At 45.3% G+C, this 22,369-nt stretch overlaps 1 protein-coding gene across 1 annotated transcript in view; it reads right to left on the minus strand.

The window, feature by feature from the left end:
• Positions 1–197: 197 nt before the first annotated feature.
• The window catches only part of shcbp1 (SHC SH2-domain binding protein 1), a 30,494-nt gene continuing 8,322 nt past the window's right edge, over positions 198–22,369 (minus strand). The window contains exons 7-13 of the mRNA XM_083662289.1: positions 21,919–22,099; positions 20,579–20,699; positions 15,712–15,843; positions 11,780–11,898; positions 7,757–7,843; positions 2,826–2,958; positions 198–1,379 (exon numbers count right to left, since the gene is read on the minus strand). Of these exons, the coding sequence (XP_083518415.1) occupies positions 1,090–1,379; positions 2,826–2,958; positions 7,757–7,843; positions 11,780–11,898; positions 15,712–15,843; positions 20,579–20,699; positions 21,919–22,099 (1,063 nt within the window). The 3' untranslated portion in view covers positions 198–1,089. The remainder of the gene's footprint in view (positions 1,380–2,825; positions 2,959–7,756; positions 7,844–11,779; positions 11,899–15,711; positions 15,844–20,578; positions 20,700–21,918; positions 22,100–22,369) is intronic.

A 22,369-nucleotide genomic window follows, 5' to 3' on the forward strand; every position in this document is an offset into this window, starting at 1 on the left:
ATTTGTCGGCTCCGTCTGCCACGGCCGCTCAGAATACAAAACCTTTTGTTCGACAGCGAGTAGGGGAGGTCAAAGCCGTACACATGAATCAATGAATTAATTTCCACTTGTGGACAATAAAGTTTTCGTAATCGTAATCATGATCTGGTTTTATTTGCACTTGGCTATCAGTGTTCACAGAGAGTGGTGTCGCAAAAGTGCAAGAAAAAACAATCCAAAGTTGTGTGAAATTGTTCGTGTAACTTCCAAAGCAAGAAGAAAAAAACGTGAACTTCCCTGAACCAAAACATACATCACTCAAAGTTTTTAAGACAATCGGAGGCACCATGTGACAGTTAACAGCTCTGGGGGGAAAGAAAAGAGACCACTGCAAAATGATCAGTCAGGAGAAAAAGATCTTACACTTCATCTATCTGGAGATGCTGATTTAAGTGGAGAAAATAGTGGTATCTTATTCCCCCCAGAGCTGTATGTAGGCTATTATAATACATTACCACAACACCGTGGGAAGAAAGAACAGTACCGGTATATAGGAACTCAACAACATTTACAGTGCACTGGTGAAAAGTTAAACAAGCAACCAACTCAAGGATAATTAAATTGATTAGATCTAAATAGAACCTTGTGGATTTGCAATTAGCCATCTCTAATAAAAGCATTTAAAAACATCAATTATGCGTACACTCGTGCAGCCATTTTTAGTCGAGAGCCGATAGAAATAAATAAAATAAAAAATTATTTGTGCAACTTGGGAGAGCAGGCATCGATTCACCATCGCACCAAATTCGATGCGCTGTTATAAATGGAAGAAGACAACGTAGCTGAACGCACCAAAACTAAACGCACAAGACTTTTTCACAATACCACCTAAATAAATGGAATTCGGCTCAGTTGATGGCGAAGGATATTGTTCGGTAATATAGATTTGATGACAAACAAAAACACTGTCAAAAAAATTAAACTTTTTGTCAGTAAATGAAATACAGTCAATCTTGCTTACAAAAATATCCTGGCTGTCAAATAGTAACTTTATACTTTGATAGGTGTGCAAACGACCAGGCCCGCTCCTACAGTCCAGAGTCCAGTCCTTCAGTAGAAGAAGTTGCCAAAGTCACCCATACCGTTGCGTTTGAACTGGTTTCCCTGGAAGGAGACAAACATGCGGTAGTCCACGGGGCCGTCCACGGCGCGGCTGCCGGGTGTCTCCTTGCTCCTGCTCAGCTGGCGGCAGAGACGCCACTTCCTGGACGAGGAGGCGGCCGCGTCGCCCTCCTCCGTCGTGGGCGTCGGGGCGGTCGAGTCGTCCGCTGCGGTGACGCCTCCCTCCTGTTTCTCTGGCCTCTGTCCTCCCTCTTCCTCTACAGGCCCTGGAGGACATTCTGGGGGCCGGTTGCGCAAAACACCATAAGTTCAGATTTTCCTTAAAGGCTGTGTTAAGGTTTCCTTAAAATAAAAATCGGTTGCACAAAAAACCCAATTTACAATATCAGTAGTATATCAGAAAACTGTAAACAGTTTTTGCAGGCATTCATTTAGTTTGACAGTTATTGAGAGGTGATTTGAAATAAGTTGTGGACCAGTGATGGCATTTGTGCCTGAATGACATCACTGGTCCACAACTTAACTCAAATAAACTATTAAGCTATAAAGTGTCATACTTAAGGAGGAAATTTAAAGGGATAGTTCAGATTCTTTCTAGCTGAAATCTTCACTGTAGCCAGGTGCTCCAGGAATGTGAGGAGAGTAACTGGAGAAGCTAAAAACCAGCTCTGAAATATGTATTTTCTAGTCAACCTCACATCTCAGGGCTTTTGGAGACTTGGTGAGCAGTATGGAATCATTTAAAGGTCCCATTCCGTGCAAAAGCTGTTTTTACTTGTAAATGCATATATACTGCTGTCATCCCTCCCTGTAATGAGTGGTCACAAGCTCAGTTGGATTTGTCCCTATCCAGCTTCCCCCTGCAGTCTCCTTCAAGCCACGCCCCCTAACGCTCTGTTCCCCAGACGGGTTAATGTGACGTCACGATGGTCCTCAAGCATACTGCGCGCGTCTCTCTCACACAAGCTACCTGCACCATTTAGTCTATAGCCACAAAATTAACACTTCTAGCTGGAGCGACGCCAACTGTACGTGATCCGGCAACTGCGGAGGTGCATTCGGTAAGTCTAGGCATTTTGAGATGTCCTCTTTAGCGTAGCAACCGTTAAGTTAGCGATAGCTCGTTGCTCACGTTAGTTGTGGACACAACCTAGCGTGCTGGTCCACAGACGCTAATCTGATTGGCCGCTGGGAGCCTGGGGCGGGCTCTCCCTCAGCGGCCAATGGGACCTGTTAGTTCTGAATATATTATAGAAACAGACCATTCTTGGGACGCAACGAGATGAGGAAGTGACAACTCCGTCACAACAAACGGGGTTGCTATATTTTCAACAAATTAATCCAGAATCATGTTTTATGGACCAGAGACACGTTTTTAAGAGGTTACAGCTGCACGAATTGGGACCTTTAATGTTTGTTTTTTCTTCCCTGTTGTTTTTAACGTTTTTGCTGGTGACCCTGTTCACACTCAGCAGACAGCTCTACTTGCCTGACACGACCGGTTTCCATTTCTCCAAACTGGGACCACGCCGGCTGCATTCTACTACATGTAGTACACTGACTGTATGCAAGTACCTCATACAACCCCACATCAAAAAATAAAATCAATCAAAAATCACAACTATGCCTTTAAGGTGTTTTGTGCAACCGGCCCCCGTACAGAACCAGAATGCCTTAGATAATAAACAATGCAAACAATAATACTAAGTAATAAGACCTCGTACCTCCGGCGTTGCCCTGAGGCGCTTGGTCTTTGTGGCTGGGTTTGACCAGGATCACCCCGTAGCCCTCGTTGTTGTGGAGAACATTGTTCTCCATGGTGATGGACGGCATCACGTCCAGCTCGTCAGCAAAGTCCTAGAGAGGAAGAGAGCACAGCACATATGAACACACTCTATTCTGGAGTAGGGATGGGCATTTCTAGCAAAAACACTATTCGAAATTCGCTGGCCAAATTCGAATTTAATTCGAAATTCGAAAATAAAAATAAAAATGTAAAAAAAATTAAAAATGTAATTTTTTTTTTTTTTGTGAGTGAAATGTTGCATTGTCTCCCCTGATTCTAAGTCTACGGCTTTATTAATTAATATAAAAAGCTTCTGCTGTGGATTTTTAGCTCAAACAAGCATTGCACCACTGAAGTAAAGAACATGTTACATGACATTGACATTTTCGAAAATAAAAAACAGTTTTGACAATCATGAGTGGTTCATTAAATATTTAGTAGGCTCAGGTCTGAGTGCCAAAGGGGTGCCAAAGTCACCCCCTCTCCCTCTTCATGGGATTTCATCCGCCATTCATTTTTCCATAAACCTTGCTTAAAATGCTTATAAAAAATTTTTACTTGCTCAAACCAAGCGATTTGACTATACTTAGAATCAGGGGAGACAATGCAACATTTCACTAAAAAAAATAAAAAAAAAAAAAAAAAAACTTTTTTTTTTTTCGAATTTCGAATTTCAATAATAAAAGTCGACCTTGATAATAACAACGATTATTCGAAAATTCGAAATTCGATGCCCATCCCTATTCTGGAGTGCAGCATGCATGTATACTGGAGACAATCATTCAGTTGAATTTCAAGATCAAACAAGTAAAAAAATAGTCATGTGGTTTAGACCAATATAACAGCCAATATATTGGGTGGATATTAGCCTTTTATTAGAAAGTCAATATAATCCATCTCGCATACAATCGAGGATCCTCCCTGACCACGACTACAATAAAAAAGGTCTGTAAAAACAGCAATGGATTCTTTAATTCTTTGCGCATTATTTTATTTTATTGTTCAATAATGATGTTTTTCTGTAAATGTACTCATTTAAAAAGGCAGTAATATATTCCAGAGCTGTTCTGCCATTGCCCCTAAAAAGCCTGCAAAGTCTAAAAGAAGTGTGCCCATGTTAAAGCTAAGTGGAACATTGCTTCCTGAATAGTTGCAATTGTTTGGCCTGAAAATGATCAATATCAGTTCAAAATAGTGTCTGACAGCCTTCAAAAACCCATCATCAGTGAAACTCTAGTTAATAACTTGTACAGTTGAAATGGGCAGTTAAACTCTATGAGAAACCCTTCCTAGTTAATAACTTGTACAGTTGAAATGGGCAGTTAAACTCTATGAGAAACCCTTCCTAGTTAATAAATTGTACAGTTGAAATGGGCAGTTAAACTCTATGGGAAACCCTTCCTAGTTAATAACTTGTACAGTTGAAATGGGCAGATAAACTCTATGGGAAACCCTTCCTAGTTAATAACTTGTACAGTTGAAATGGGCAGTTAAACTCTATGGGAAACCCTTCCTAGTTAGTAACTTGTACAGTTGAAATGGGCAGATAAACTCTATGGGAAACCCTTCCTAGTTAATAACTTGTACAGTTGAAATGGGCAGATAAACTCTATGGGAAACCCTTCCTAGTTAATAACTTGTACAGTTGAAATGGGCAGATAAACTCTATGGGAAACCCTTCCTAGTTAATAACTTGTACAGTTGAAATGGGCAGATAAACTCTATGGGAAACCCTTCCTAGTTAATAACTTGTACAGTTGAAATGGGCAGATAAACTCTATGGGAAACCCTTCCTAGTTAATAACTTGTACAGTTGAAATGGGCAGATAAACTCTATGGGAAACCCTTCCTAGTTAATAACTTGTACAGTTGAAATGGGCAGATAAACTCTATGAGAAACCCGTCCTAGTTAGTAACTTGTACAGTTGAAATGGGCAGATAAACTCTATGGGAAACCCTTCCTAGTTAATAACTTGTACAGTTGAAATGGGCAGATACACTCTATGGGAAACCCTTCCTAGTTAATAACTTGTACAGTTGAAATGGGCAGATAAACTCTATGGGAAACCCTTCCTAGTTAATAACTTGTACAGTTGAAATGGGCAGATAAACTCTATGGGAAACCCTTCCTAGTTAATAACTTGTACAGTTGAAATGGGCAGATAAACTCTATGGGAAACCCTTCCTAGTTAATAACTTGTACAGTTGAAATGGGCAGATAAACTCTATGGGAAACCCTTCCTAGTTAATAACTTGTACAGTTGAAATGGGCAGATAAACTCTATGGGAAACCCTTCCTAGTTAATAACTTGTACAGTTGAAATGGGCAGATAAACTCTATGAGAAACCCTTCCTAGTTAATAACTTGTACAGTTGAAATGGGCAGTTAAACTATGAGAAACCCTTCCTAGTTAGTAACTTGTACAGTTGAAATGGGCAGATAAACTATGGGAAACCCTTCCTAGTTAATAACTTGTACAGTTGAAATGGGCAGATAAACTCTATGAGAAACCCTTCCTAGTTAACTCATTCAGGGCCAATGACGTCTTTGACGTCTTATCAGGAATAGCCCAGAGGGCCAATGACGTGTTTGACGTGTTTTTGTTTTTATTACTGCAGGGCGTAGTTAAAACACTTCCCCAGCCTGTCACATGGTATCAGGTCCCTATCATCTAAGACAACACGTGAACAAACACATACCGCAGCTGTTGTTTTGAAATTGAGCAGGAGGAATATCAGAAAATGGATAAGGAGCTTGCCTTGTGCAGACAGGAGAAACCCCATTGAAACGCCCCTCGCGCGCTGCAGGAGCTGGTCGCTTTTCTGTGTGCCAGCCTTCCTGTGTGCCAGCCGGAGAAAACCGGAGAAAGTAATCCACAGATGCGTTTGATCATCGGAGGAATGAGGAAATGATCGATCAGCAGTGATCAGAGGGCGGTGAGGACGTGTTGAATAGCCGAGGGGAAAACGGCAACGATAGCAGGAAGAATATGACAGGGGGAGACATGGACGAGCAGCACACGAACAGCTAGGCACGCAGGCAGAAGCCCGCTGCCCGTTCTCAAGAGCTTCATGAAATCGCTGGACTGCGTGCCCTCCAGTGTAGTGTCTCTGCTCCAGTGTTGCTCCTGGCCAATCCCGGCGCCACAGGGCGTGGTTATTGCTTATCCTATGTGGGGTTAGAAATCACGCAACGAAGGGGGATCGTGTGTGTTTGTGTCTGTGTGTGTGTGTGTGTGTGTGTGTCTGTCTGTCTGTCTGTCTGTCTGTCTGTCTGTCTGTCTGTCTGTCTGTCGGTGTGTCTGTCTGTCTGTCTCTCTGTCTGTCTGTCTGTGTGTCTGTCTGCACACTCACTCACACTGCAGTATTGTTGAATGTAAAAAAAAAGCACTTCATGTGTATATATATATATATTTTTTTTTTTTTTTTTTCATTTGTGTCATAACGAATAGTATTTACATGTCTGATGTCAATACAGTTCAAAATAAAAGAATTGAGAGCGAGTTCTGCTTGAGAATGTATATTTTACAGAAATTGCATTTGCTCCTGTTTGTCATCTGAGAGAGAGACATTTTGGGTGAAAACAGGGTGTATATAAATGGATATAAGTAGAGTACAGAACATGCTAAAAGCTAACTTTTTTTTTCCTGGTGAACCCAGAGACGTACATCTTCATTTTGAGGTATTGCAAATCACTCTGGTGCTAATAGATAATTTACTGTGGGTCTTGAAAGATGACCAACAATTATGAAAATCTTTGGCCTGTGCTAAATATTGGCAGTCCTAAACTGGCCCTGAATGAGTTAATAACTTGTACAGTTGAAATGGGCAGATAAACTCTATGGGAAACCCTTCCTAGTTAATAACTTGTACAGTTGAAATGGGCAGATAAACTCTATGGGAAACCCTTCCTAGTTAATAACTTGTACAGTTGAAATGGGCAGATAAACTCTATGGGAAACCCTTCCTAGTTAATAACTTGTACAGTTGAAATGGGCAGATAAACTCTATGGGAAACCCTTCCTAGTTAGTAACTTGTACAGTTGAAATGGGCAGATAAACTCTATGAGAAACCCTTCCTAGTTAGTAACTTGTACAGTTGAAATGGGCAGATAAACTCTATGGGAAACCCTTCCTAGTTAATAACTTGTACAGTTGAAATGGGCAGATAAACTCTATGGGAAACCCTTCCTAGTTAATAACTTGTACAGTTGAAATGGGCAGATAAACTCTATGAGAAACCCTTCCTAGTTAATAACTTGTACAGGTGAAATGGGCAGTTAAACTCTATGGGAAACCCTTCCTAGCTAATAACTTGTACAGTTGAAATGGGCAGATAAACTCTATGGGAAACCCTTCCTAGTTAATAACTTGTACAGTTGAAATGGGCAGTTAAACTCTATGGGAAACCCTTCCTAGTTAATAACTTGTACAGTTGAAATGGGCAGTTAAACTCTATGGGAAACCCTTCCTAGTTAATAACTTGTACAGTTGAAATGGGCAGTTAAACTCTATGAGAAACCCTTCCTAGTTAATAACTTGTACAGTTGAAAGGGGCAGTTAAACTCTATGGGAAACCCTTCCTAGTTAATAACTTGTACAGTTGAAATGGGCAGATAAACTCTATGAGAAACCCTTCCTAGTTAATAACTTGTACAGTTGAAATGGGCAGATAAACTCTATGAGAAACCCTTCCTAGTTAATAACTTGTACAGTTGAAATGGGCAGATAAACTCTATGGGAAACCCTTCCTAGTTAATAACTTGTACAGTTGAAATGGGCAGTTAAACTCTATGGGAAACCCTTCCTAGTTAATAACTTGTACAGTTGAAATGGGCAGATAAACTCTATGGGAAACCCTTCTTTTACCTTGATGAGGATTCCATCCTTACAGTGGTGGATTCCATTGCCTATCAGACTGCAAACGCTGCCGGGGTAAATCTCCACACCAGCCCCCTGCACACAACATCACCAAGCACATTTACACAACATCACCAAGCACATTTACACAACATCACCAAGCACATTTACGGTACACAACATCACCAAGCACATACACAACCACATTTACACAAACACACACAATAGTACACAGATGGCGATGACAAGACAAACCCATTTTAATGTGACACTTGTGATTTTGAGTTTCTGTCACTAAAGACAAAAAGCATTTTAACTGGACTTAGACATCAGTCAATAGACCCTTTTCACGGGGGCCATTTTGTGTCGAAAAGGCAGGGTAAACACAGGTGCCAGCAACACACTAATGAGGGTTTCCAAATTACGATCATGGAAGTTGGAAAGCCTCATTAGCGTTGGCCTTTTATGATAAAAATCAGCTAGCCCTTTTGCCTTAATGTGGAAAACCCTCAACTCGAATTGATTCTAATGAAGCATTTTGATTGCGTGCATAATAATCATGAATATGTTATGCAGTCGTATGTTTTGATGCTGGTGGAATGAAAAGTGGGTCAAATTTAAAGACACTGAATATCACTGCAAAGGATTGACTAGCAGCAGCTTCAATCCAGAGATGTTGGTACTGGTCTTCAAAAAGGGATATCAGTTAAGCCCGAATACAAACTGCTGGGCAACAAGCAGACAGATTTACCAAAGTACATTTAAAGCTGTCCTGCAACACTATGACTAAGTTCTGAGCAGGGCTGTATGCTGGAAGCTTGGGGGTGTATAGTGTGTTTATGTGTGTGTGTGTGTGTGTGTGTGTGTGTGTGTGTGTTTATATATACCGTAAATTCCGGACTATAAGCCGCGGCTTTTTTCCCGTTTTTTGGCCTTTTTTGCCCCCTGCGGCTTATATAACGGTGCGTCTTATCTATGGATTTTTTCCAAAAAAAAAAAAAAATCTCTCTTTTTTAGCACTCTTTCTAACTATAAATCCACTTCTGTTTTAATTTCCTCTCTTGCCCTCTTTTAACAACATAACATAACATAACATAACACAACACAGGTAAGCAGAAAGAAAAAGACGAAGCAATCACGCCATGAATGAGGAAATGACTCACCTGCTGGAGGCTGGAGATACACCGCTTGGGCTAAACTTTTACTCCGTGAAACACTATCGATTAAGTCCGACATCGCTCAGAGGTTTTGAGCAGCTTGAAAACAAGTTTGAAAACGTGCAGAAGTCCATCCACTCACTCACTAAAGAAAATAATGCAACCGTGAAGAGTTTCACTCGTGTCCAGCCATCTGGCCGAGTTAGAGCCGAAGTCCCGAACACAGTGAGAAAACCTCCCGAAGCTGCTGCTGCTGCAGCGGGGTGCATATTGTCCGGCCAGCCGACCGAGAGGCATGCGAGCCGGGCACTATTAAACAGTTGGGGTGTGTGAGGTGGCTGGCTGTGGAGGTGGCGGTTTCTCCTCCTCCTCCTTTCTCCCGCACACCGGGCGCCTCGGCCACGTCCAGACCCCGGCCTGCCACCGAGGGCCATCTTCATCTGCCTACTCCGCTGGCCCGACCGTCAACTCATCCTCCAGGCTGCGGGGAAGAAGCAGCTTTTTCGCTTTTTCGTCCGGCAGGACCTCTCCGCGTTGGTGCAACAGAAACGCGCAACATACAACAGCATCATCGAGTCAATGGATATCGCTTTGGCGTACTGTACCCAGCGAGACTCGTCATAACCAGACCGGACTATCTTTAGCACTCTTTCTAACTAGGTATAAATCCACTTCTGTTTTAATTTCCTCTCTTGCCCTCTTTTCACCACACCGCGGACACTGTGTGCACTGTAAAAAAAACAAAAAATACCACAATGTGTGATTTTGTCTGGGGATTAGTGACCTGACTTTTGTTTTGTTGAAATGTTAATAAATGGGAGCTTCCCCAAACAGCCATCGATCCCGACAATCCCCTCTGTGCACGAAGCCTTACATATGGTAATTAAACATCAAAACACCCGCGGCTTATAGACCGGTGCGGCTTATAGAAGAAAAAAATAGTCACCTTTGAAGGTGCGGCTTATAGACCGGTGCGTCTTATAGTCCGGAATTTACGGTATGTATGTGTGTGTGTGTGTGTGTGTGTGTGTGTGAGTTTGCAATCTATACCCAGGCCTGAGCAGACTCTCTATACGACCTTCCTATTCCTATACATAGTATTGTGTTACATCACCACACGGCCATCTTGGTAGGAAAATAACAGGTGACTGTAATCAATTAACAGCTGATTACAATCAAGTGACACAAACAGCCAATGAGCTGTGTGTATTATAGCGCCATATTGGTAGGAAAATGCTTGTGACATCATGGGAATACTTTTACCTAGCCCCGCCCCCCTTCCTTGATCTTGATGAAACGGACGGATGTGAGGTCAGTGACCTTGAACTTTGACCGCCAACATCTAATACATACATGGGCAACATACGGCCCGGCCCGCGGGCGCCCCCTGTGCGGCCCGCGATGGAATTGCAAGCAAAAAAAAAAAAAAAAATTACAGTGCACTTGAACGCAACATGCAATATACCCGCTGAATAAGTGTCCAAATGTTCATGTCATTCTGGGCAATACTCTTCTGTTATAGCATTTCAGTCTGGAATATGGAATATCTTTCAATAATATTTATGACTAAAAGGCTAAAAGTAATCTCATGTGTAAGAAATGACTGTTCTACATTGAAGTAGAAATTTAAATAATTAGCTTGTTGGTTTTGGATTTATTTAGCTTCAAGAGTGCATTTTTGTTCTTGTGTGACCCTCAACACAGGCTTTGAGAATCCCGGGCCACTTACTGATACTTATGCTTAAATTAACACACTCATATTCTGGTTTATTTCAAGAAAAACATTTAGGCTAGTGGAAATTCTAATTGGCTGGTAACTTTAAAATCTAGCAGCCATATTGGCAGGTGGTCAAAAAAGTTAATTTCAAGCCCTGCAGGGAGAGCAGGTGGTGACATAGGAGTGAGTGAGGAAAAGGATCAAATATTGGTGGTTAAGACTGAATAATGACATCACAATTGTTAATTTAAAATGAGTTATTCCTCTAAACCTGGCTTCAAATGCCCCAAATTTGTCGCGCTGGCGCCGTTCAGCCCTCAGCAAAATCTGGTAGCGAGGAATTTTTTTTGTGGCTCTCTCTATCATCAAAGTTGCCCATCCATGGGTTACGGCATGACAATATTTGTTCGGCCCCCGGCAACAGTCTGGGTTTCTCATGTGGCCCCCCATGAAAAATAGTTGCCCACCCCTGATCTAATCAGTTCATCCTTGAGTCCAAGTGGACGTTTGTGGCAAATTTGAAGAAATTCCCTCAAGGCGTTCCTGAGAGATCGTGTTAACGAGCATGGGACAGAGGAACGTCCGGGTAGTGTAGTGGTAGATTCCCTGCCTACCGACACGAGGGTCGCAGGTTCGCGCCCCCCATTGCCTCCGGCTTGGTCCATACAGGCATGATTGCCTGTGTCTGCAGGTGGGAAGCCGGATTAGGGGTATGTGTCCTGGTCGCTGCACTAGCGCCTCCTCTGGTCGGTCGGGGCGCCTGTTCGGGGCAGAGGGGAACTGGTGGGAATAGCGTGATCCTGCTACGTCCTGCCGGTGAAGCTCCCCGCTGTCAGGTGAAAAGAAGTGGCTGGCAACTGTGCATGTGGCAGAGGAAGCATGGTGCTAGTCTCCGGCTCTCCCCGGATCGGCAGAGGGTGGAGCAGCGACCGGGGCAGCAGGGGGGAAATTGGCCAAGTACAATTGGGGAGAAAATGGCCGAGGCATACAAACTTTTTCTCAAAGCTTGTATGCTTTTAGTTGTACTCCGGTATTTTGTGCTGATTTATGATTTCAGCAATCAGGACAGATGGTGACGGTCACAGGGTATACACGGTTACTTAAAATAAATACAAATCTGCTCATCGTCCCCCACATTCCCGTGACCCTGGTCCTCACCTTGGAGCCGTAGAGGTCACAGATGGTCATGGTGAGCTGGGCGGACGTTCGGACGATCACACCGGTGGTTTCACACTGCAGCACGCAGTTCTCCATCTGCAGGCTGCCGTGACGCACGCCTGAGCAGCAGACAGGAACATGCAGCAAAGAGTGAGCGTGAGTTCACACACTAGGGATGTTCATTTTGAACAATTTCCATAATCGAAAATCGGGAAAATTAACGATCAATTATCGATAGCGTAATAATAATAATAATCTGTTGATTATTTCCTCGATTAATGTTTGGTCTATAAAATGATAGCAAATGACGATCAGTGTTTCCCAAAGTCCAAGATGACGCCCTCAAATGATAATATCGGTTTACTGTCATACAGAAGTAAAGAAACCAGAAAATATTCACATTTAAGAAGCTGGAATCAGAGAACCTTTTCTCTTCAAATTGTACTATTATCAAAATAGTTGTCGATTAATTTTCTGTCGATCGACTAATCGATTAATCGTTCAGCTCTGAAATAAATTAATTCCAGGTGTTATTTTGCAGTGCAATTTATTTTTTGCTGTACTCACTTTCTCTCAACCTGCCTTGCTCACTTCTATGTTTATTTGAACATTGTCCCAAAATGCCCCTCAACCACCTCCAGAGACAGAGACAGAGTGTGAGCTTGCTGCTTTCAATCAAACGTGTGGGTAACAACAAGTACCAAACTCTAGCTTGCTGGCCAACTGTCTGGGGCATGTTTCTGATGGCAGCTGCACCCTTTAATCACAATGCAACATGTCCTGTGGCTGCAATGCATTGTGGTCTATTGAGGCTACTTGTCAGTGGAGAGATTTGTCTGTGTCTCTTGTGCGATGGGGGCGCAGACACCCTGTGGCCTGCATAGAGAAGCAGCCACATCTCTGATTAAAAGACAGTAGTAAGGCAAGCTGAACTGAAACCCAGGTGGACATTTAGGGGGCAAAACGTTAAAGTACGTGATCATCAACCAGTAGGTGTGCAGTAAACGCTTTTACTGCACGACGCGGAGACGAAGAACCGCCCGCAAAGTGCATTCAAACTGTTTTAACGCCTTTAACTACTCGATTATCCCGCTTATACCATGCTGCTCATTTTGCCAACAATATTAAATAAAAGCATCCCATAAATGTTTGGTGTGCAAGTTTTGCAAATCAAAATGTAAAGTCTCGGTTTCCCTGGCGACACCTGGGAAACCGACTAATACCTGGTTACAATCGTTACCATCCCATCAGGTTCTCATGCAATGGAAACGTTGCTCACTGCTCCAGGAAATGGGACGAACCTTGGACACGTGTTGGCCGCGGGAGGTCATCTAGTCCGCTCAGCTCATAGATAGAACCCTTTGGTTGTCGTTTAAGCCATGTTATTGTCGCCAAATCAAAAAACAATTTCATGAAGAATGTCGGCCACAGCCCGATCACCTGATCGCTTAATGTGATAGTAAGTTCAGAGGGGCAGTGTTTCTTGCAGCTTGTGTGTGTGTGTGTGTGTCGCCATCAAAATTGGTTTGTTATGTTGCTATGGTTACAGGTTGGGTAGTAGCGGATGAATTTAGATGGGTGGTTAAACTTGAAGCGACCTACGTGTGCACCAGTCAGAAAAGATTATTCACTCAGACCACGGTACAGTTAGTATATATATATATATACAGTATATGGGCCTGTGTCCACCTAGCGTCTTTTCCTCAGGTCCAGCGTCTTTTTTCAGTTGTTTCCAATGGGGGGAGAGCGTATGCGGGCGCACACGGACGTCTAGAGAAAGTGCGCTGCACCCAGCGTCTATTTTCAGAGCGATCCGCCGTTTTTGTGCGCCCGATTCCTAGCGCTCCCAGATGAAAATAATTTAACTTTTCAGAAAGACGCTGGTGTCGGGTGCTCCTTTTCTGGCAACTAATCATATGGAGAAACTATCGCAACAGAGACAGAAAGGCTCAATTGTGGGAGCAGATTGGCTAGACACTTAATATTTTTGGTGAGTGTTCTGTGCTTACTGCTTTTAATAACGTAGCCTACCTGTGTTGTTAGCTTGCTAGCTGTCAGCTATCAAGCTACTACCGTACTGAACTAACGTTAGTTTCAGACTGCTTCCTTGTATATTGTCGGAAAAAGACGCTAGGTGGACACAGGCCCTTTTAGACTGCATCGTCGCCATCTCCAAGCTCAATATTATGTTTGGCAGTATGATATTTTCAGCCACTTTGAGCTCCAGCCTTCAGTCGATCCTGACGTTATTGATGATGGCCGATGAACGGGCAGCAAGGAAGGCAGAGGGGCCAGGGTGGAGAAGGACACTGAGTGACGTCACTGAATAACTAATGTCTTCTTACACAACTTTAGAAATCACTATTTTGTCTTTTTAGCAGTCCTCAACAACCAACTTCCCTATTTATCCCACGCAGATTTATGTTATTTGTGATTATTACAGAGCATGCCACACAAGCATTATGAGTAATAGTTACCACCAGGCAAATAACCTCCTGTCTTTCAGCAAACTCTAATCTTCAGTCGACGCTACTTGCCGCCTGGATCGATGGCGCGCCATTCATAAATTATACATCCTTTAGTAGTAATGTATTGTGGAAACTGGCAGGAATGAATGGCCACCTGGGTAATTTATGGCGGTAATAAAGTATGACATAAAGCTGTCCAGATTGTTCATTGGAATCACTCAGGTGCAAAATGCACTAAATTACATCAGCAGCAACGTTGTCCTGTTAATCCTGGCCTGACAGGGCTTATGCCAGCTCTCTGCAAATTGACAGTTTCCAATAGCTTCAATGTCAGGTTCAAGTGCAGAGCCGTCCTGTAATACGCCCGCCTCAAATCCACTCACAACAGCTCCATCATCTTACCTTCCCCTCTGGGTTGTGTCTATTGAAACATGATTCTCCTCCCAAATACTTTTTTTTAAATACCACTTTCCCACCATTTCCCATACAAATTCACACCTGGGAATTATGAAAATCATTTTCAGTGATTTCCTTTAGATTCCAGACGTGCGCAAGACCCTTGCAGAAATAACTCAGAAGCTGTTAAGGCCTCTGATCATGTCTTAAAGCAGCGTTTCTCAACTGGTGGGTCGCGACCCAAAGGTGGGGCCGTTTTGATTGGGTCGCGGACATTGGCCAAAAAAAAAAAAAAAAGAAGTTTCCCCCCATATTTCATTTGAGTTAAATTCAGATTATTGAAACCGGATTAGCCTGACCAGTTCTACTTGTTTAACAAGCTGAAGCATATGCTCTGCCTGTAATTCAAGAGAAGTCTGCCTTTTCATTTCATATTTAATTTTAGTTAAATTCAGATGATTGAAACTGGATTAGCATGGCCCCAGTTTAATTAAAAGTTATGACCAGTTTAACTAAAAAGCATATAGCCTGCCTGTGATTCCTTTTTATTTCATATTAGTTAAATTCAGACTACTGAAACTGGATTAGCATGACCAGGTTAACTTGTTTTATTATTATTTTTTTTATTATTATTATTATTAACTTGTTTAAAAACATATAGGCATGTAATTCAAGATAGGGTCTGCCTTTTATTTCATATTTCATACAGTTCAAATAAGACTTTCTGAGCATGACCAGTTTGACTTGTTTAAATTTAAAAACATATAGGCCTGTAATTCAAGTCTGCCTTATTTCAATTGGTTTTTAGCCCTAGTTGCACTTCTGTTGCACTTTTTTGTTAATTTGAGGTTTATAACAGTGCATGAAGGCATTGTGTATTAAATTAATGCGCTATTTTTTGTGCAATAAATTTGAGTGGTTTAAAGAAAAATCTGAAATTTGGGTCGCGACTTCATGACAAGGAAAATAGTGGGTCCTGAGGCTACACCAGTTGAGAACCACTGTCTTAAAGGGTGCTGCTGTGGCAGCCATCCTCACAGAGGATGCCTTCAGTAGCATCACACTCACAGAGGATGCCTTCAATAGCATCATGCTGGATGAACTTGACGTTGGAGATTTTGACGGCGGCTCCTGAGGACTCGACGAACGAGTCGCCCTTGTTTTTCTTCTCGATCACCACCTCGTCGGGAGGCCCGAAGCCTGCGCAGGAAGAGGACACATTAGAACCAAACACATAATGTCTTAGACTGTTTTCAATAATGAAGACTACTTCACTAGTCAATGATTGTTTATCCATCCCATTCACTAATCCATGGTTCCTTTCCATTCATCTCTCTCTCTCCCCTGCAGCAACGCCCTCAGGTTACATCAGCCATTCATAAATATGCACGCCCTCTTTATCCCTGTCCAATCAATGTCTCCCACGCTTTCCCTCTCTTCGGCTGTTGCCAATCACCTAAATGAAGTTCTATTTAAGACTCTTGCAAGTTGTAACTCACCCTGTTTGTTCACCCATATAGCTGCTGTTCCTGCGTAGCTGCTGCTTCGCCCCTCCTCCTCCCCTGAACACCACCAATGTCATGACTCCAGTAGAACTCCCTATGGGGGTTCTCTATCCTATAAATCACTGACGTCCTCCTCTTGTCTCAGAGGAGCGTCATCATTCCATGGAGTCATTCGCCAAATCTAAGTGTTGTTTTATCATTAAAGTTTATCGTACTTTCCTTCTAGTCTCTCATGATTGAAAAGAGGAAAACCAGAAAATAGGAGAAACACTGAATACGTTGAAAGTTTTTGCAAATCTGCGGCTTGAAAATGGTCAAATATAAAGATATGAAATATTAGCGCAGAGTATCTGCAATCAATATCGTAATCAGCGCCGCCGGCGATTTGAAAATTATTCAAAAATCCACATTGGTCATTGTGTACGTGCAGTGGTGCTGCTTTTGGGCGGAGGGGAGAACTGAACTGTATTATGGTAATGTTGGCAGTGACGCCTTAATTGGGCTGCTGCTCAGCTGTGTGAGTGAGGCGGCTCTTTATCTCCGCTCCCAAGGCTTGCTCATATCAGACGTATGCATATGAGGAGGCAACGGAAGCAGAGGAAGAAATGGGGCGACTGCATCAGAGAGGGAGAGCGAGAAACAAAACCGCGGATCTTATGCGTGTTAGTCACATGTGAGTCTGTAGGCAGCACTGTGACTTAAAACACCAAACTAACTTCATATTCAAGTCTTAAAGTCACGTTCGGCGATATTTTATGTGGAGAGATGATATCTCTCCATCGCAATTAACCGCTTAAGTGGGTTCATGAAAGCGTTGATATGTGCTGTTCTTAACACCGATGCATTTTAAATGTCTGCTTCATTTGAAATAAATAGAAGTCAAAGTGGGTACTTGGTATGAGCAGCGATACCAGAACAGACAAAGAAACGAGCAGATTCAGACTCAACGTTTACCACTATAAACATGTCTCTGTGTCATGACTCATTCTTCTTACCGTGGCATTTATTGTTCTGTCAAGTGTTATTTGCAGCCTGAGGGATTTTCTCCAGATACATCCCTCTCTCTCTCCCTGTGACCAGCCTACCTCTCTCTCCCTGTTTACAGCCTACCTCTCTCTCTCTCTGTATCCAGCCTACCTCTCTCTCCCTGTGACCAGCCTACCTCTCTCTCTCCCTGTGTACAGCCTCCCTCTCTCTCTCCCTGTGACCAGCCTACCTCTCTCTCTCTCCCTGTGTACAGCCTACCTCTCTCTCTCTCTGTATCCAGCCTACCTCTCTCTCCCTGTGTCCAGCCTCCCTCTCTCTCTCCCTGTTTCCAGCCTACCTCTCTCTCTGTATCCAGCCTACCTCTCTCTCCCTGTTTCCAGCCTACCTCTCTCTCTGTATCCAGCCTCCCTCTCTCTCTCTCTGTATCCAGCCTCCCTCTCTCTCTCTCTGTATCCAGCCTACCTCTCTCTCTCTGTATCCAGCCTACCTCTCTCTCCCTGTGTCCAGCCTCCCTCTCTCTCTCTCTGTATCCAGCCTACCTCTCTCTCTCCCTGTGTACAGCCTCCCTCTCTCTCTCCCTGTGTACAGCCTACCTCTCTCTCTCTCTGTATCCAGCCTACCTCTCTCTCTCCCTGTGTACAGCCTCCCTCTCTCTCTCCCTGTGTCCAGCCTCCCTCTCTCTCTCTCTGTATCCAGCCTACCTCTCTCTCTCCCTGTGTACAGCCTCCCTCTCTCTCTCCCTGTGTACAGCCTACCTCTCTCTCTCCCTGTATCCAGCCTCCCTCTCTCTCTCCCTGTGTCCAGCCTCCCTCTCTCTCTCCCTGTGTACAGCCTCCCTCTCTCTCTCCCTGTGTACAGCCTCCCTCTCTCTCTCCCTGTGTACAGCCTCCCTCTCTCTCTCCCTGTGTCCAGCCTCTCTCTCTCTCTCTCCCTGTGTACAGCCTCCCTCTCTCTCTCCCTGTGTACAGCCTCCCTCTCTCTCTCCCTGTGTACAGCCTCTCTCTCTCTCTCCCTGTATCCAGCCTCCCTCTCTCTCTCCCTGTGTACAGCCTACCTCTCTCTCCCTGTGTACAGCCTACCTCTCTCTCCCTGTGTACAGCCTACCTCTCTCTCCCTGTGTACAGCCTACCTCTCTCTCCCTGTGTACAGCCTCTCTCTCTCTCCCTGTATCCAGCCTCCCTCTCTCTCTCTCTGTATCCAGCCTACCTCTCTCTCTCCCTGTTTCCAGCCTACCTCTCTCTCTCCCTGTGTCCAGCCTACCTCTCTCTCTCTCTGTATCCAGCCTACCTCTCTCTCCCTGTGTACAGCCTACCTCTCTCTCTCCCTGTGTCCAGCCTACCTCTCTCTCTCTCTGTATCCAGCCTACCTCTCTCTCCCTGTGTACAGCCTCCCTCTCTCTCTCCCTGTATCCAGCCTCCCTCTCTCTCTCCCTGTGTACAGCCTCTCTCTCTCTCCCTGTGTACAGCCTCCCTCTCTCTCTCCCTGTGTACAGCCTCTCTCTCTCTCCCTGTGTACAGCCTCCCTCTCTCTCTCTCTCTCCCTGTATCCAGCCTCCCTCTCTCTCTCCCTGTGTACAGCCTCTCTCTCTCTCCCTGTGTACAGCCTCCCTCTCTCTCTCTCTCTCTCCCTGTGTACAGCCTCCCTCTCTCTCTCCCTGTGTACAGCCTCTCTCTCTCTCTCCCTGTGTACAGCCTACCTCTCTCTCTCCCTGTATCCAGCCTCCCTCTCTCTCTCCCTGTGTACAGCCTCCCTCTCTCTCTCCCTGTGTACAGCCTCCCTCTCTCTCTCCCTGTGTACAGCCTCCCTCTCTCTCTCCCTGTGTACAGCCTCCCTCTCTCTCTCTCTCTGTATCCAGCCTCCCTCTCTCTCTCTCTCTGTATCCAGCCTCCCTCTCTCTCTCCCTGTGTACAGCCTCCCTCTCTCTCTCCCTGTTTCCAGCCTCCCTCTCTCTCTCTCTCTATCCAGCCTATCTCTCTCTCCCTGTGTACAGCCTCCCTCTCTCTCCCTGTGTACAGCCTCCCTCTCTCTCCCTGTGTCCAGCCTACCTCTCTCTCCCTGTGACCAGCCTCCCTCTGTCTCTCCCTGTGTCCAGCCTCCCTCTCTCTCTCTCTGTGTCCAGCCTCCCTCTCTCTCTCCCTGTGTCCAGCCTCCCTCTGTCTCTCCCTGTGTCCAGCCTCCCTCTCTCTCTCTCTGTGTCCAGCCTCCCTCTCTCTCTCCCTGTGTACAGCCTCCCTCTCTCTCTCCCTGTATCCAGCCTCCCTCTCTCTCTCCCTGTGTACAGCCTCCCTCTCTCTCTCTCTGTGTCCAGCCTCCCTCTGTCTCTCTCTGTATCCAGCCTCCCTCTCTCTCTCCCTGTGTACAGCCTCCCTCTCTCTCTCCCTGTATCCAGCCTCCCTCTCTCTCTCCCTGTATCCAGCCTCCCTCTCTCTCTCCCTGTGTACAGCCTCCCTCTCTCTCTCCCTGTATCCAGCCTCCCTCTCTCTCTCCCTGTGACCAGCCTACCTCTCTCTCTCCCTGTGTCCAGCCTACCTCTCTCTCTCCCTGTATCCAGCCTACCTCTCTCTCTCCCTGTGTCCAGCCTCTCTCTCTCTCTCCCTGTATCCAGCCTCCCTCTCTCTCTCCCTGTGTCCAGCCTCTCTCTCTCTCCCTGTTTCCAGCCTCCCTCTCTCTCTCCCTGTTTCCAGCCTCCCTCTCTCTCCCTGTTTCCAGCCTCCCTCTCTCTCCCTGTTTCCAGCCTCCCTCTCTCTCCCTGTTTCCAGCCTCCCTCTCTCTCTCTCTCTCTCTGTATCCAGCCTACCTCTCTCTCTCCCTGTGTCCAGCCTCCCTCTGTCTCTCCCTGTGTCCAGCCTCCCTCTGTCTCTCCCTGTGTCCAGCCTCCCTCTGTCTCTCCCTGTGTCCAGCCTCCCTCTCTCTCTCCCTGTATCCAGCCTCCCTCTCTCTCTCCCTGTGTACAGCCTCCCTCTCTCTCTCCCTGTATCCAGCCTACCTCTCTCTCTCCCTGTATCCAGCCTACCTCTCTCTCTCCCTGTGTCCAGCCTCTCTCTCTCTCTCCCTGTATCCAGCCTCCCTCTCTCTCTCCCTGTGTCCAGCCTCTCTCTCTCTCCCTGTTTCCAGCCTCCCTCTCTCTCTCCCTGTTTCCAGCCTCCCTCTCTCTCCCTGTTTCCAGCCTCCCTCTCTCTCCCTGTTTCCAGCCTCCCTCTCTCTCCCTGTTTCCAGCCTCCCTCTCTCTCTCTCTCTCTGTGTATCCAGCCTACCTCTCTCTCTCCCTGTGTCCAGCCCCCCCAACGCCCAATCAAGCTTGTGTCTTTGTCAGGAATGGTCTCAAGTGTAGCTCAGTGGGCGCAAATGATATTTAAAGCGGCACAATATGAATTGTGCATAATTGTGTGGAAACTGATTGAAACGTCTCATGTTCGAGGCTTCCCACAGAGACGGCAATATACCTTCTAGAGTGATGGAGTCTGGCAGGAAGATGGAGCTGGTAACGCTGTAGTGTCCTGGGAGAACAATCACCATGTCGTCCTGATAGCACAAACCCACTGCCACCACCGGGTCACTGTGGAACTACACACACACACACACACACACACACACACACACACACACACACACACACACACACACACCAATCACCAAACTAGATCTTACGTTTGGCGTTTGCTGTGTCCTGCTGTCTCTTGACTTCAGTCCCATCATGCACTGTTGCTGTGTCAATGTTTTATTACAAGATGATTTGAAGTGTTTTGAATCATTTCCCTTCAGGGTAGAAATTGGTATATTTTCGCAATAAAACGAATGCTTCCGATCTTGACAATATCACAAACATAAAACTGAAGAAAAAGTCGAGCCCGTGCGGTTGTTGGCTACTTGGAGCGGAAATGCATATGGATACAGCAGCTTTTTTGATCCCCTTTTTATTCCCCATTAGTGCTAATTTTTAATTTATTTATCCCGGTTGCTGCTCCACCCTCTGCTGATCTGGAGAGAGCCGAAAACTGGCTCCATGCTTCCTCCGAGACATGGGCAGTTAGCCAGCCGCTTCTTTTCACCTGAGAGGGGAAGCTTCACCGGTAGGACATAGCACGTGGGAGGTTCACGCTATTCCAACCAGTTCCCCTCCCTCTGAATAGGCGCCCCTAATGACCAGAGGAGGCACCACTTCAGCGACCAGGATATTGCATGTTTTTGGTGAGGGGTTCCTATATGAAGGAAACACCCAGGGGAGAACATGCAAACTCAACACAGAAAGGCCCTTTTTGACGACCCCACCCGGGCGGCGGGCACTCGAGGACATGCGGACGGGCACGCACTCCTTCAGCGCTCCCAGCGTCCCAGGTGGGAATCGAACCCAGGACCTTCTAGCTGTGAGGCGACAGCGCTTACCACCGCGCCATCGTGCCCCCCGCTTCAAAACATTTTCTACGTCAATTAAAATTATTTGCTTACCAACATTTTCTACATCAGCCCCCCCCCCCCCCCAGCCCAGCTGAGCACCAATTAATTGAGGAAGCACAGCATGTGTCACATGAATGCAGAAAAGAGACATTTATGATGCAGTTTATTCAGTTTGCTGAAGGAATAGTAACATTCTAAAAAGGGCCTTTCGTTCTCTAAATTGTATTCGGTCAAAGTGGTGAAGAACATGCATTCAAATCCCCCCGTGTTGCTGACTCGTCTCGTCGGCTTCGTCAAATTAGGACACGAATAAGAAAATGTGCAATTTATTTTTTAATCGTTAAGGAATCTGTAAACAACTCAAATGAACTAACGTGAGCGGTCCTACCTGGACTTCAGTGTCGTCGGCAGCAGAGCACAGAGGCAGCAGTCTGTCGTTGACGAGGGACTGGAGCTGGCTGGCGGTGGTGGTGCCCGAGACGACGTGGACCACCCTGATCCCTGAGGGCCTGGGCCCCCGAGCCTGGGCACACTGCTGCCTGCTGTTGCCCCTGTAGCCAAGGACATACCTGGTGGTGCAATGTAGGAGAAGATGTCGGTAGAGGTGGTGAGAGGAGGTTGATGGTGACAGTGAAGGACACAAACACAAACCTACATCTGTCAAGGAGTTATTTTGTTTGCTATAGCTTGTTTCCAGGTGACGTCACGTCAAGATGGCGACCGGGGCGAGACCAATGACCATTGGCTTGTTTGCAAACCATGTGATCATGCGGTGGCCAACCAGCAAAATGCTTATTGTTTTGAACGATTTGGCATCTTCTATTAGGCTACTGTCAACA

Source organism: Poromitra crassiceps, assembly GCF_964638095.1.
Source record: "Poromitra crassiceps genome assembly, chromosome: 28".
NCBI classification, from domain to species: domain Eukaryota; kingdom Metazoa; phylum Chordata; class Actinopteri; order Beryciformes; family Melamphaidae; genus Poromitra; species Poromitra crassiceps.